This window comes from Ranitomeya variabilis, chromosome 1 (genome assembly GCF_051348905.1).
Source record: "Ranitomeya variabilis isolate aRanVar5 chromosome 1, aRanVar5.hap1, whole genome shotgun sequence".
NCBI classification, from domain to species: domain Eukaryota; kingdom Metazoa; phylum Chordata; class Amphibia; order Anura; family Dendrobatidae; genus Ranitomeya; species Ranitomeya variabilis.
The window spans coordinates 653,405,530-653,421,694 of NC_135232.1; the positions used below are offsets into that span (position 1 = coordinate 653,405,530).

The following is a 16,165-nucleotide window of genomic DNA, read 5'->3' on the forward strand; positions in this document are numbered from 1 at the left end:
ATCATTATACCCATCAGTCTCATTTATACTGACTCAGGCTGTACAGCAAAGCTGAAGAGTGAAACACCACAAATGGGAAGCATCGCCTTCTGAGCGTGCTCAAGTAGCCACGTGAAAACTTTTATTCGTATGTATACTTTAAAAGGACAAACCTTGTTGGAAAAACTAAATCTCAAATGATGCATTCCTTTGACAAGGAATTAAGAACGTGCTGTCCATGGTGCTGAATTAAAATTACAACATGATGAGGATGATAGAAAATACAATTAACAAGTTAATATAATAACAGTCAAATATATAGTACTATTCAAAATGCCACTGCCTACAGTCCCTAATAGTGCAAAGTCCCCATTTTACAGACTCCTGATACTCAGTATTGCCACAATGATTGCACCCATTTCAGGTTGACAGTAATATTACTATCCAACTGCATGGCCAGAACAGACAGTGATGTAGGCGAAATTGAGCATAGCTGGATACCTGGTCCTCTATACCATACTATGTATATACATGTGCTTTATACAAGTGAGATACACACAGAAAGTTTTTGTTATCACCCACTCACCTGGAGAAATTTAAGTTGCTCCATGTAACACAGGCCAAGCAGGTAAAAAACTTCGGCCTTATCAGAGGTGGGTGATTGGTTCAATAGGTCAAGGGCCTGTCTGAAGCTTTCACTTGCATCCTATTAAATTGTGCAGGTACAATTTTATTATAAAAAAAGAACAACTATTAGCTTATTATTAGTGATGAGCGAGTATACTCATTGCTCGGGTTTTCCCCAGCACGCTCGGGTGATCTCTGAGTATTTGTGACTGCTCGGAGATTTAGTTTTCCTTACCGCAGCTGAATGATTTACAGCTACTAGACAGCTTGATTACATGTGGGGATTCCCTAGCAACCAGGCAATCCCCACATATACTCAGGCTGGCTAGCAGCTGTAAATCATGCAGCTGTGTCAACAAAAACTAAATCTCCGAGCAGTCACAAATACTCGGAGACCACATGAGCGTGCTCGGGAAAACTGAGCAACAAGTATACTCGCTCATCACTAATTATCTTTTCCCAGATGAGATTCTGACTTTCTACAACAAGTTGCAGAACTTTAGGTTCACAGTCATTGTCTGTAACATATCCATTTAGAATTAAAAACAAAAAAAGAAAAGAAAAACATAGTACAATTCTGCATGAAAACTAAAGTAACTCTGAAAACGGTTTTCAATAAAAATGTCCTCCTGTTTTATGTTAGCAGCATCTATACAGTGTTTCCAAACTACAGACTGCAGCCTTGTGTAGTCTGATCCTCCCTTTTATTTTTCCCCCTATTACTTTTTCTCCTATTACTTGATAAACTGCATTCATTGCATTTTAAGCAGTGGATACATGCAGGATCACACTACAGAGGGTCTACTTGGTTTATGGAGACACATATGTATGCATAAGAGCTATAGACACACAATGGTGGGCTATTTCTAACCCATAATATTCACAAAGTTGCTTCATTTTCTACAAAAGGAATCTATTATACGTCCTCAAATGATATTAACCTGCAGATATAGGGTTAATCTGCAGGTTAATAGCTTTCAACACCTACAAATATGATACACAAACTAAAGAATGTTTGTAAAAATTATAGTTTATTGTTTACATAATAATCAAACATTAAAATCAGGGAACAGACCACCAGGTGGCAATAAAGTGCAAGATTCTATCAGAAGGTATGGGTATTAGAAATGTATATCAAATTGATAAAAATATATATATATGAAAAATGAACACTGTTATTATTTAATTTCATGCAATATATCAAAAATTGATTATATGTAAAAGGCTAAAGTGCACTCAGTATTCACATTTCTGGCTTTAAAGTGCATATATCAGGTAAGTACCCAGAATAAAGTGAGCGCTGTGCATAAGTATTATATTGCCCCACACAATTAATAAATAAATAAAGCAATAATAAATATAAGGATGGGGAATAGCAAGTAAAGTAAAGCCTAATAATTACACAGTGCACCAATTTAGTGCATCCAATATGATTGTAATGAAATATATTGTTGCCATGATCTTACATACCCCAGTGATAGACCCGCACGGCCCAACGCGCGTTTCGCTTCAGCTTTAACAAGGGAGAAGCGAAACGCGCGTTGGGCCGTGCAGGTCTATGAAACAACATTGCATGTATCTAAAACATGATGGATTTTTCACACTTTTTTGAACATTAGAAAATTTAGATACCTTGTTTTTCTTGGCTTTCATCTGAATTTTTCCTAAAAGTATCAACAGAGCAGGCATTGGCTTCTCCTTTATGGCAGAGACCAAGCAGCTAATGGCACTGCTGTTTTGATGGAGGAATGAATGGACAAGGGCTTGCTGCACTGGAGAAGAACCTGGAGAAAATCATTAGAAGGCATTAGGAAAGGAGTTTCAACTAGCATGAGCTGCCACTTAGTTCTCTCATATTTTACTCTTCCATGGGGCCAGATTACAGGGAGGACAAAAGTGTTGATTACTCAGTGGTTTTCCCTACTCCTAATTCCAGTAGATACTTCCAAGATGCTCATTGCAGCAAGAGGTACAAAGCTGAAAAGTTTTTTTAATATCCCTATAACCAATCAAAAGTTTTAATTTGTTGCAGAACAAGTCATTATGCAGCTTTTATTGAAGGGTTGGAAAGCTTTTCTCTTTTTCAGAACATTGTTGTCCACTTCAACTGTGAGAGACAAAATCTAAAAATAAAAATCACATCGCATTATTTTAAAATAATTAAAATGCATTTTATTGCATGAAATAAGTATTTAATCACCGGCCAACCAACAACAATTCTGGTTCTCACAGACATGTTTGTTTTTCTTTAAGAAGCCCTCCCACTCTGCACTAATTACCCGTATTAATTGCACCTGTTTAAACTTGTTACCTGTATAACAGACACCTGTCCACACACTCAATCACACTCCAACCTCTCCACCATGGCCAAGATCAAAGAGCTGTCTAAGAATACCAGGGACAAAATTGTAGGCCTTCTTAAAGGGGTTGTCCACTACTTTCAATTAACCCCCCAATGTATCCCCCCGGGGCCCCTGATGAATTGTGCAAATACCTTTTGTTGCCGTTTTTGCCTGTGAGCGGCGCTGTAGCGGCGGCTGAGTCCGGGTCACGTGACCCCCAGGCTGCAGCCGCCGCTTATTTCCGCCGACGTCACGTCAATTTCCAGACTCTGGAAATTGACGTGACGTCAGCAGCAGGTGTGTCCCAGCCGCACAGTCAGCAGTCACTCATCAAGAGTGACTGGGCTGTGGGCGGGGCTGGTGGCTGCCTGCGGGGCTGTGCTGGGGGCGGGCGGGGCTAGGCAGTGATGATGAAGGTGCGGGCGCTGGGGTCTGTATGTACGTGCCGGCGCCGGTGCTCTGCGTGCCAGCGCCGGTATGTAGGTACGGCGCCGGGGCTCTGCGCCGGCATGTGGGGGTGGGGGCCGGCGCCGGTGCTCTGCGTGCCAGCGCCGGTATGTAGGTACGGCGCCGGGGCTCTGCGCCGGCATGTGGGGGTGGGGGCCGGCGCCGGGGCTCTGCTGCCGGTATGTGCTGGGTCTGCTGCGGGGGGTGGGGTGGTCTTTGGTGTGTGTGTGTGTGTGTGTGTGTGTGTGTGTCTCTGTGTGCAGGCATTGTCCGATGGGACTACAAGTCCCATCGTGCTCTGCCTGCTACAGTGACAGTCAGTGACACATTAGCCAATGATGGGACAGTAGTAGTCCCATCATCCGGCTAATGTGTTGAATGTAAAAAAAAAAAAAAAAAAACACACACATATACAGTACATACACACATACAGAACATGCGCCATGCGACGACATGCACCATGCAACAACATGCAGCATGCGACGACATGCGACGACATGATGCATGTGACGACATGATGCATGCGACGGCATACAGCATGCGCCATGCGACGACATGCGACGACATGCGACGCCATGCACCATGCAACAACATGCAGCATGCGACGACATGCTGCATGCACCATGCGACGGCATGCGCCATGCGACGACATGCGACATGCGACGGCATGCGACGACATGATGCATGCGACGGCATACAGCATGCGCCATGCGACGGCATACGACGCCATGCGCCATGCGACGACATGCGACGACATGCGCCATGCGACGGCATGCGACGGCATGCGCCATGCGACGACATGCGCATACAGTACATACAGACATACAGACATACAGTACATACATACAGACATACAGTACATATAACATAGATTACATACTCACCATCACTTGTCACTTTGATCTCCGAAGCCAGTGTCATAAAAAATATTAAAATAATAAACAAACACTATACTCCCTGATCCGCAGAAATCCAATTAAAACGAGTGTCCCACGACGATCTCCCGTGGAGAGCAGGAGCCTCTGCTGATGCAACTACTCTCCAGGGGCTCCAGGAAGACAATGAGGGGAGGAAGGTATCCTTCCACAATGTATTCCCCACAATGTATTCCTACGCCCCTGTGAGAAAATAGTCCCTAGTCTCACTTTATGGTATGCTGTATGAGAAAGTTCCCACGCAGCTTTTTGCCATAAAGTGAGACCAGTGAACTATAGTAACCTCAGTGATGCACTGCAGGAGCCATTGTCTCCGGTCAGTGTGTCATGTCACTGAGGGTCCTATAGAGCAGTGACATCACCCGATGTCACTGTTCTATAGGGGAGGTCGTCGTGGGACACTCGTTATTAATTGGACTACGGCGGACAGGGAGTATACGGTTTATTATTTTACGTTTTTTGCAGGGGCTGAAGTATGGTAAGTATGGTGAAATGAAGAATATTAAAATACTTTTTCCTAATGTGTGTGTGTTTTATTAACCCTTTATTAATATTGGATTAATAATGGATAGGCGTCTTATTGACGCCTCTCTGTTATTAACCCGGCTTAATGTCACCTTACAATAGCAAGGTGACATTAACCCCTTATTACCCCATATCCCACCGCTACACGGGAGTGGGAAGAGAGGGGCTTAGGCTGGTTTCACACTTGCGTTTTTATCTGCATGCGTTTTTTTAAAAACCGCATGTGTGAAAAAACGCATGTAAACGTGGTAAAACGCTGCGTTTTTTAGACGCATGCGTTTTTGCATGTAGAAAAAAATGCGGCGTTTTGCCGCGTTTACATGCGTTTTTTCATGCGTTTGCGTTTTTAAAACGCATGCTGAGAAGTGTGTGACAGCTGCCAATCATCAAAATCCACAAGAAAACCCACTATAAATAGAAATAGCTAGGGGTAGGGTTAGGGCCTAACCCTAACCCTAAACGTGACAGAAATACGTGGCACTGAAATACGTGGCACTGAAATACGTGGCACTGAAATACGTGGCACTTACATACGTGGCACTTACATACGTGGCACTTACATACGTGGCACTGAAATACATGGCACGTGGCACTGAAATACGTGGCACTTAAATCCGTGGCACTGAAATACGTGTCACGTGGCACTTAAATACGTGGCACTTACATACATGGCACTTACATACATGGCACTTACATACGTGGCAATTACATACGTGGCACGTGGCACTTACATACGTGGCACTTATATACATGGCACGTGGCACTTGCATACGTGGCACTTGCATACGTGGCACTTGCATACGTGGCACTTACATACGTGACACTTACATACGTGGCACTCACATACGTGGCACGTGGCACTTACATACGTGGCACTTACATACGTGGCACGTGGCACTTACATACGTGGCACTTACATATGTGGCACTTACATACGTGGCACTTAAATACGTGACACTTACATACGTGGCACTTACATACGTGGCACGTGGCACTTACATACGTGACACTTACATACGTGGCACTTACATACGTGGCACGTGGCACTTACATACGTGGCACTTATATACGTGGCACTGAAATATCGTGGCACTGTCATAAAATGTTCATTAAACGGATAGGGGTGAGGTTAGGGGTAGGGGTAGGGTTTGGATCCCTTTATCACCCTGATGGTGGTGGGTGGTTTTTCAGTGTTTTTTCTGTTTTTTTTCTATAAAAACGCATGCGTTTTTAACGCAAACAAACGCGTGCGTTCAAAAACGCATGCGTTGCCGAAAACGCGTCGAAACGCATGCGAAAAAACGCATGCGTTTTTAATGTTAAGTATAGGAAAAAAACGCATGCGTTTTTTAGCGCTAAAACGCAGCGTCCAAAAACGCAAGTGTGAAACCAGCCTCAGTGCCGGAATTGGCGCATCTAAGGCTACGTTCACATTTGCGTTGTGCGCCGCAGCATCGGAGACGCAACGCACAACGCAAACAAAAACGCAACAAAACGCACGCTAAAACGCTGCGTTTTGCGACGCATGCGTCCTTTTTGGCCGAAAGTTGGACGCAAAAAAAATGCAACTTGCTGCGTCCTCTGCGCCCAACACTTGTGGCCAAAAAAACCCATGCGTCGCAAAACGCAGCACAATGCATGTCCATGCGCCCCCATGTTAAATATAGGGGCGCATGACGCATGCGGCGACGCTGCGGCGCCGAACGCTAATGTGAACGTAGACTTACAGATGCGCCATTTCTGGGGTGGCTGCGGACTGGTATTTGTAGCCGGGGGGGGACCAAAATCCATGGCCCCTCTCTAGGCTATTAATATCAGCCCGCAGCTGTCTGCGTAGCCTTTCTGGCTATAAAATATAGGGGGACCCCACGTCATTTTTTTGGGGGGGTCCCTCTATTTTAATAGCCAGTAAAGGCTACGCAGACAGCTGCGGGCTGATACTCATAGCAGGCTACAAATATTGGCCTCGGCCGTCGGCTTTCCCCCTCTGGCGCAGAAAATTGCGCGGGAGCCCACGTCGTTTTTTTCAGTTTTTTATTAAATTAAACGCTCATTAAGGCCTGTTTCACACTTGCGTCGGCACGGGTCCATCGCTATGCGTTGGGCCGACGTACCGACGCATGTTGTGAAATTTTTGCACGTCGTGGGCAGCGGATGCAGTTTTTCAACGCATCCGCTGCCCATTCTGAAGTCCGGGGAGGAGGGGGTGGAGTTTTGGCCGCGCATGCGCGGTAGAAAATGGCAGACGTGACGGATGTGCCAACGGTCCGCCAAAACACGACGCATCCGTTGCACGATGGACGCGACGTGTGGCCATCCGTCGCGATCCTTCACTAATACACGTCTATGGGTAAAAAACTCATCCTGTGAGCACATTTGCAGGATCCATTTTTTTCCCAAAAAGACGGATTGCGAAAAACGCAAGTGTGAAAGTAGTCTTATAGAAACATCGGCCTTTCTATTATATATCTATGGATATATCTATCTATATATTTGGGTGCTTTCACACATCAGGTTTTTGCCGTGAGGCACAATCCGGCGAGTTTTGAAAAAAACGGATCCATTTTTTTCCGACGGATCCGTCTTTTTCTCATAGAGTTTCATCCGTTTTTTGCCGGATCCGTCAAAAAAGCTGTTTCCGCCGGATGGAAAACACATACAGAGGAACGTTTTTTCTGTCTGGCGAAAAAACGCACAGCGACGGATCCGGATCCGTCCGTTTTTTCATGCATGTTTCCATTCAAATCATGCACATTTTCCGTTTATTTACTTATTTCCAAAAACGGCATTAAAACCGCGCATAAACCGCACCAAAAAAAGCATAAAAACTGCACCAAAAACTGCATCAAAACTGCACCAAAACTGGTGCGGTTTTGATACAGTTTTTGGTGCGGTTTTGATGCAGTTCTTGGTGCGGTTTCGGTGCGGCTTTTTCCGCAGCATGTGCACAAGTCTGCGGCTCCCATAGACTTACATTGGTTGTACACTACACTGCGGATTTGATGCAATTCAGTGCAGCAAAAAACGCTGCGGATCTGCAATCAGATCCGCAACGTGTGCACACAGCCTTAGCATTTAGTGAACCTAGCCAAAAAGCCAAGCAAAAAACAAGTGTGGGATTGCACTTTTTTGGCCATTTCATTGCACTTTGAATTTTTTTCACATTTTCTGCTACACGACATGGTAAAACCAATGATGGCGTTCAAAAGTAGAACTTGTTCCGCAAAAGATAAGCCCTCACATGGCCATACTGACGGAAAAATTATGGCTCTGGAAAGAAGGGGAGCGATAAACGAAAACAAAAAAGCTCCAGGGGGTGAAGGGGTTTAGAAACATGGATATGGACATATCTATGGAAATAGATATATAGATATATATCTGTATCTATCTATCTACTATCTATCTATCTACTATCTATCTACTATCTATCTATCTATCTATCTATCTATCTATCTATCTATCTATCTATCTATCCCTCTATCTATGTGTAATGGAGTGTGGGTTGGACAAATGTAAAAGAGGAGGTCGGACAGAAATGACATCACAAATCTTTTTGAAGCTAGAGGAGGGAGGGGTTGGGTGTGTTTTGGAGTGGGTGTGCTAGGTTCAGGCTTAGTAGCAGTGCAATGCATCATGGAACTTGTAGTATTAGAGCACAATGACTCAGGAGAAATTAAGTTGTCGATTAACCCCATGAGAGCTGAATCCAGCACTAAAATGTGCTGCTACAGCATGATAAAAGGTAATATTGCTAAAATAAACACAGTAGATGTTTTCAGTGGCCCATAATAGCAAGATTTATGTAGAAAAAAAAAAAAGTTATAGTAGTGGACAACTTCTTTAAGGCTGGAATGGGCTACAGGACACTAGGCAAGCAGCTTGGTGAGAAGGCAACAACTGTTGGCTCAATTATTAGAAAATGAAACACAAGATGACTGCCAATCGTCCTCAGTCTTGGGCTCAATGCAAGATGTCATCTCATGGGGTATGGATGATTCTAATAAAGATCAGGAATCAGACCAGAACTATACGGGACGACCTGATCAATGACTTGAAGAGAGGAGGGACCACAGTCTCAAACATTACCATTAGTAACACACTATGCCGTCATGGATTAATATCCTGTAGGTCAAGCAAGGTCCCCCTGGTCGCGCCAGCACATGTCCAGGCCTGTTTGAAGGTCGACAATTACCATCTGGATGATCTAGAGGAGGCATGGGAAAAGATCATCTTGTAAGATGAGACCAAAATAGAACTTTTTGGTATCAACAACACTCGCTGTGTTTGGAGGAAGAAGAAGGATAAGCACAACCCCAAGAACACCGTCCCAATCGTGAAGCATGGTGGGGATAAAATCATACTTTGGGGATGCTTTTCTGCAAAGGGGACAGGATGACTACACCGTATTGAAGGGAGGATGGATGGGGTCATGTATCGCAAGATTTTGACCAACAACCTCCTTCCCTCAGTAAGAGCATTGAAGATGGGTAGTGGCTGGGTCTTCTAGCATGACCATGACCAGAAACACACAGCCAGGGCTCCATAAGAAGCATTTTAAGGTTCTGAAGTGGCCAAACCAGTCTCCAGACCTGAACCCAATAGAAAATCTTTGGAAAGAGCTGAAATTTAATGTTATCCAGCGACAGCCCCGAAACCTGAAAGATCTGGAGAAGATCTCTATGGAGGAGTGGGCCAAAATCCCTGCTGCAGTGTATGCAAACTTGGTCAAGAACTACAGGAAACGTCGGACCTCTGTAATTGCAAACAAAGGTTTCTGTACCAAATATTAAGTTCTGTTTTTCTATTGTATCAAATACTTATTTAATGCAATAAAATGCAAATTAAGTATGTAAAAATCATACAATGTGATTTTCTGTTTTTTATTGTTAGATTCTGTCTCTCACAGTTGAAGTGTTCCTAAGATAACAATTACAGACCTCACTTGCAAAATCGGCAGTGTATCAAATACTAATTTTCCCAACTGTATCTAATGTGTTTGGCCACACATCATATGACATTGTTACTAGAGAGGGGTCTCCACCATATGTTAGCCTATGGGCCCTGTTCTTCTATAACACCCCCCCCCCCCAGCCCTGTTCTAATTGTATTTCTTTTTAAGAGCACATAACCCCAAACTATGTTTTGCCTCTGTCTGTCAATTACAGTTAAAAGTATTTTTAACGTTTTAGCCATGAGTTTCTCGTGGCTCAAGCACTGCAAGTCAGCTGAGGATGCTGGTCTAGATTTGGTTTGTTATTTACTTTTATCCTACTAATCCTATTAGTTTTGTGACATTTCATTTATGCTACAATTTATAAGAGCTAATAATATTGTACAAATGCAGCATACGTTGCACATTGTATAAATAGTTCCCATTGTGATCCAGCAAAGAGAGGATCAAGTGTGATCACACATCATCCGTCAGTTCTAATGGTATTGCCCTGCGTGAGCTGTGTCGTAATACAAGAAATCTCCAGCACAATCATTACAATGATACATTAGACAGAAGGATGCTGTGGATACCAAACACAGCAAGTGCACACTTCAGAGATTCACGTCTTTGTATTTAAGGCGATAATGACTACATAATGACTCAGCTAAACCGAATGCAGCCCCAGTTCTCTTTAGCTTAATTATAGTTTATTCTCTAAACTGTTCTCATCTGAAGTGCTGACACAGAGGACGCCAAATGTGCCAATCACAGACTTTGTGGGAAATACTATTTAGCAGACATTGTTTATTAGAAGTCAATTGTAAAATGCCAGGCAAGCATGTTGGTTTCATTCTTCATTTTTAATGGAAATACGCAGATAAATCACAGTCTAGAGATACTGCGCTGGCCCTTCTTTCCTCCTTCTGTTTTTGCAAATGATTTACTCTTCTAATAAAATTATATAATTTGTTTTCTATCATAAAAAATAACAATAAGTTTTGTATTGTAATAATTCTCTATATATTATTATTACAGATGAGCAGATAGAGTTTGAGTTGAATTTCCTGAATTTTGCGGTTTCACGCGAATTAGAACACTTTGAGATTCAATTTGCAAAACAAAATCTTCTCCTATGCTATTTCCCACATTGCTAAAGAATCAGAGAGTGGGAGAATGTATGCTGCCTCCAATAATGCCGGATATGACATCTTATGGATTATCATACCTTGTACGGTGGGGGTCAGTACTGGGGTCATCACAGATCAGCGATTCACAATGGAGCACAGTTTGTTCTGCAGAGTCGTTTTCCATTTCCAGTGTCACTGGGTAAGTCTGACTCTTCTGTACAGTGTAAGCTTTTGTTAACACCACCACCTGTATCTCTGTGTGGCTTCCCATCCCATACGATGCAGGGACACTGACGTACTCACCAACAAAGGCCGTGCAGTGAGCTCTTTATTTTTTTTTTTGCTGTGTGCTGTAAGCCTGTGTCCTCTGCTGGCTGTGCATGTTTTCTGGCTACATGTTTAGGGTGCATGCCCGGGAACTCCCTGATTCTTAAAGAGACAGTGAGTGCATTCCTAATGTTTCCCCAGCCTTTTGCTGAGAGGCACTTGGTACTTAAGGCACCTCCACCTGTTGGAAGGTGCCTGATCAACATTCTCTTTCAGGGTGTGTGCAACTACTGAGTTGCCAGGTCCTGTCCTGCTTCTGGTCTTGTCTGAACTTGTTTCCCTTGGTCTGTACACCCAGGCTTGAACCCTGAATCTGTACCTGTATCTGATCTTTCCAGTTTCTGCCACCTTGGGGGCTGAATACCCAGGCCTGAACCCTGAACTTGTGTCTGTCCTTTTCTGAGTTAGGACCAATCCTTGAACCTGTTTGCATCTAAGTCTGGATCTTTTCTTAAACCTGTTGTGTCTGTACCTGTACCTATCTTTAAATATGCAGTGTCTTAACCAGTGCCCACAGCGAATCTGCAGTGTCTGAACCAGTACCTATCGCTAAACATCCTATGTCTATACCTGTACCTAACCCTAAACATCCTAAGTCTGTACCTGTACCTAACCCTAAACCAGCAGTGTCTGTACCTGTACCTATCTCTGATACCTGCAGTTTCTGAACGAGTGCCTATCTTTATCTGTTACCGCTGTGCAATGTTAGTGTTTAGTGAGAACACTTGCTACTTCATTGTAAGTACCCTGTGTGAACTTGTTCCAGTCTGTCTTGTCCATACCTATCCTTGTATACGTCCTGTATGAACCTGACCCTGTCTACTCCTTGTGAACAGAGCCCTGTCTTGCCTGTCCGCATGTGCAGTACCCTGCCTGTCCACGTCTGCAGTTCCCTGCCAGTCTGTATATCAGCTGTGTCTGCCTTATTATCAGTCAGACCCACCAGCACCTGCCAGTGCAAATCGGTATACCAATCAACCCGCCAGTATCTGCATACCTCGGTATCTTCATACGATGTCGTCCTCTTCTTGTCTTCTTGCCACCGCTCCTGCGCAGGTGTACTTTGTCTGCCCTGTTGAGGGCAGAGCAAAGTATTGCAGTGATCAGGCTCCGGGCCTCTCTGACCTATACCAGCGCCTGCGCACTGCAGTACTTTGCTCTGCCCTCAATAGGGCAGACAAAGTACGCCTGCGCAGGAGCCGCGGCAAGAAGACAAGAAGAGGACGACATCGTATGAAGATGGGAGGCGCTGGACCCGGACCGCGATGCCAATCGGACCGGACCGCAGCGGGACCGCCCCTGGGTGAGTATAATATAACCTGTTTTTCTTATCTTTCAGGATACATCGGGGGCTTATCTACAGCATTACCGCATGCTGTAGATAAGCCCCTGATGCCGGTGGCCTTAGTTTATAGGCCATTTTGGGGTGACAGATTCCCTTTAAAAAAAACATAAATCTACATAAAATGTAAATGATCCCAAATCATATGAGACAAAACAATAATAAAAATCAGTAATATCCTAAAAATCAATTGTTAGAAAGAGGAGAAAAATAAGTACAATTCCAATACAAAAATACTTATTTCTGTTTATAGACACACCCATATGTTTCATATATTTTTTATTAATCAGAACCTCACCTAGCTAAGCTATATGATGTTCAATCAATGGGTGTGCTCAATACTAATGTTCAAACCCTCTGGATGCAAAGTAGACAACTTACATATCCAGAAGGACTCTCGGTTATTCAGCCTCTGTATCAGATCTGGACTGGTCACAGCTATATATTCAAGAATGGTCAAACATAAATTATCAGGCCTTTTTTGGTGATACATATACCGTAACTTATTTATATACCGTAACTGTTTTAATAATGACACTAACTTATTAAAAATCCTTACATGACAAGATGGGAATCTGATCTAAATACTTAATTTTTCCCTGAGCAATGGGAAAATACCCTTACTTTTACCTACGTCTCGAATATATCTATGCATTTGCATGAATCTTATTATAAAATGTTTGCTAGATGACACTACGGCCCAACTAGGTTACATAAATGCAGACCTTTCACCTCTATGTTAGAGAAACTGTGGTCAGCAAGGTAGTCTTCTCTATATTTTCTCGAATTGCCCTAAGATTAAACCTTTTATGGTGTCAAGTATCCTCTTTAATCAATAGACTTCTCAATAAGAATGTATTGTTCATTCCCCAAATGGCCCTTCTTTCAATCGATTTGGAAAATATAGACCCTTCTTTTAGATATGCTATGATTCATATTTTTCTGGTAGTAAAAAATGTGATCGCTTTTTTCTGGAAAAAAAACCCTTTCCCCCTAATTTTTCTGACATTGTGGAAAAAATTGCTCTTCATAAATCACTTGAATTGAGATATTCCATTGTTAATAACTTTAAGAAATACACAAAAAATGGAAATGCTGGTCTTCCGTTTTTCATTGATATCTCCAAAACCTTTGAATTCTTGTTCTCCTGGTCTCTTTGTTAATAAGGAAATTATTGGTCAAACATGTGGAAGAAGGTGCTCTGGTCAGATGAAACCAAAATCGAACTTTTTGGCAACAATTCCAAATGATATGTTTGGCATAAAGGCAACACAGCTCATCACCCTGAACACACCATCCCCACTATCAAACATGGTGGTGGCAGCATCATAGTTTAGGCCTGCTTTTCTTCAGCAGGGACAGGGAAGATGGTTAAAATTGATGGGAAGATGGATGGAGCCAAATACAGGACTATTCTTGAAGAAAACCTGTTGGAGTCTGCAAAAGACCTGAGACTGGGGGGGTGTGACCGGATGTGGAGCTGAGCGGACTTGCGAGGCTCGAGCTCCCTAACCACCAGTTATTATAAGCGGCCCAAAGCACAGTGAAGTGACCTTGAGGAGGTCAGATCGAGAAATAAGATAAGCGAGGCGGTGGTGCGCAGCAGGAATGAAGGGTGGGAAGAGGGGGCAGGCGCCCAGCAGGGTCCCGGTTTTGAAGTGGCCAGTAGCTGGATCCAAGACGGCAGCCGCAGCTCTCACCACGAGGCCGCCGGCAGCAGCAGCAGGGGTAACAGCAGTGTGAGGAAAAGGTCAGAGCTGCACACTGAAACACTCCACCAGCCCCAAACTCCCAGCAAAGTTGCAAGCTCCCTGACCACACAGAGCTATTCCCCCACGCTGCAGTCCCTGTTCCTCCCCCCTGCTAAGAATGCTGAAGATCCAGAGCCTGAAGATTTACAACTACCAAACACAGCCCTGTCCATCTCCTCAGACTCTCCTATTAAAGACTCCAATTCTACCCCAGTCACTGTAGCCACACTCAGATCCCTGCTGGGAGACCTGAAGCAAGCCAGTCATACTGATATCACAACGGCTTTCACTGCAAAACCTAAAGAAATTATGCAGATTGGCGACAGAACCTCACACAGAGGGGAAACTGGAGGAATATACTACGGCGCACAACCAACTATTAGACGTGCATAATGAAGCGGACGAAGAGATCATGGCCCTAAAACTGACGCTTACAGACTTAGAAGATGGATCCAGGCGCAATAACAAACTTTTCAGAAGAATCCCTGAGAGCGTGTCAGTGGATACACTAAAGGAGTTTCTAATGGACTTTTTTACAATTCTGGTGCCGTCAGCAGAACAGGGAGACCTGCTGATTGACAGGGCACATCGGATCCCCAAACCAAAGTCTGCTCCCAGCTCCGCACCGCGAGACGTGATAGCCAGGCTGCACTTCTACCACTTCAAGGAGGCAGTGACCAAGGCAGCGACAGCAAACAAAGAACTTCCAGAAAGATTCCAGAACATCCTAGTGTTCACCGACTTGTCTGCGACAACCCTGAACAGGAGGCGGGAATTCTCATCCGCAACCAAAATTCTGCAGGACAACAATATTGTCTACAAGTGGGGATATCCAGTAAAGCTCATCGTGACAAAAAACGGAGCTTCACATGTCCTTGTGTCTCCCAGAGAGGCCATGACCCTTCTCCAGGAATGGTCCCTGACGTCAGTGAATGAAGATACCAGCTCCCCACTAAAGAAAAGACCCCCGACGCTGAACAAAGAATGGACCTGATTCTAACACAAGTATTCTGTAGCTATATTTATCCCCTATGTGCTTATGCACACATACTGCAATTTTTTTTGCCTGGCTGGCAGGTTGAAAGAACATGAGAATAACGCTTTCATTTTTTCTATTCTCTCCCCCTTTAATACTAGATAGGAACGATTATCCAGTTGGTTCACATAGAACCGAACTTTGAGTTGTACAAGTTGTACTTGTTGTAGTTGTTATTAATAACTTTAACCCCTTTGTTTCCCTTATTATTATCCTGTATCTGGTGACTGATTGAATTATTTTCCTTTTTTGTAACTGATGGTATTTCAAATATCTAGCATTAATGCGAAAGGCCTAAATAGCCCTTTCAAGAGATCGTTATTATGGAAAGAAGCCCAGGCACTCAAAGCGGACATACCATGTGTCCAAGAAACTAATTTAAATCGTGAAGATACACATAGATTACAACATAAAAGTTACCCCCATATCTATGCCTCATATGTGGCGAAAAAGAAGAGAGGGGTAGCGATTGCAATAAAAGACACTATAGCGTTCCAGCTTGTTGATAGCGTTCTGGATGATGAAGGCAGATATGTAATATTGATGTGTAATATCAATAATAAGGTGTATACAATTGCATCTATATACGCACCCAATTCAGGTCAAATCACTTTTATTAAAGACCTTATAACTAAATTATCCAAAATAAAACAAGGATCCCTGCTAATCTGTGGAGATTTTAACATCGTCCCGATCCCTAATATAGACAAATGTTGGTGCTCAAAGAAAAAGTCCCAATCCCATGCGTTGTCCCAGTGTCTTATATCAGAACAATTGTATGACACGTGAAGGGT

The 16,165-nt window shown here is 43.5% G+C and overlaps 1 protein-coding gene across 3 annotated transcripts in view; it reads right to left on the reverse strand.

Annotated features, from left to right (window-relative positions):
• Nucleotides 1-16,165, reverse strand: part of TTC6 (tetratricopeptide repeat domain 6) — a 255,994-nt gene that overhangs the window by 76,583 nt on the left and 163,246 nt on the right. For 2 of the 3 annotated variants that reach the window (XM_077262599.1, XM_077262589.1), the window contains exons 21-23: nucleotides 12,966-13,022; nucleotides 2,239-2,390; nucleotides 566-685 (exon numbers count right to left, since the gene is read on the reverse strand). In XM_077262599.1, coding sequence (XP_077118714.1) covers nucleotides 566-685; nucleotides 2,239-2,390; nucleotides 12,966-13,022 — 329 coding nt within the window. The remainder of the gene's footprint in view (nucleotides 1-565; nucleotides 686-2,238; nucleotides 2,391-12,965; nucleotides 13,023-16,165) is intronic. The other variant, XM_077262594.1, reaches the window with a different exon arrangement.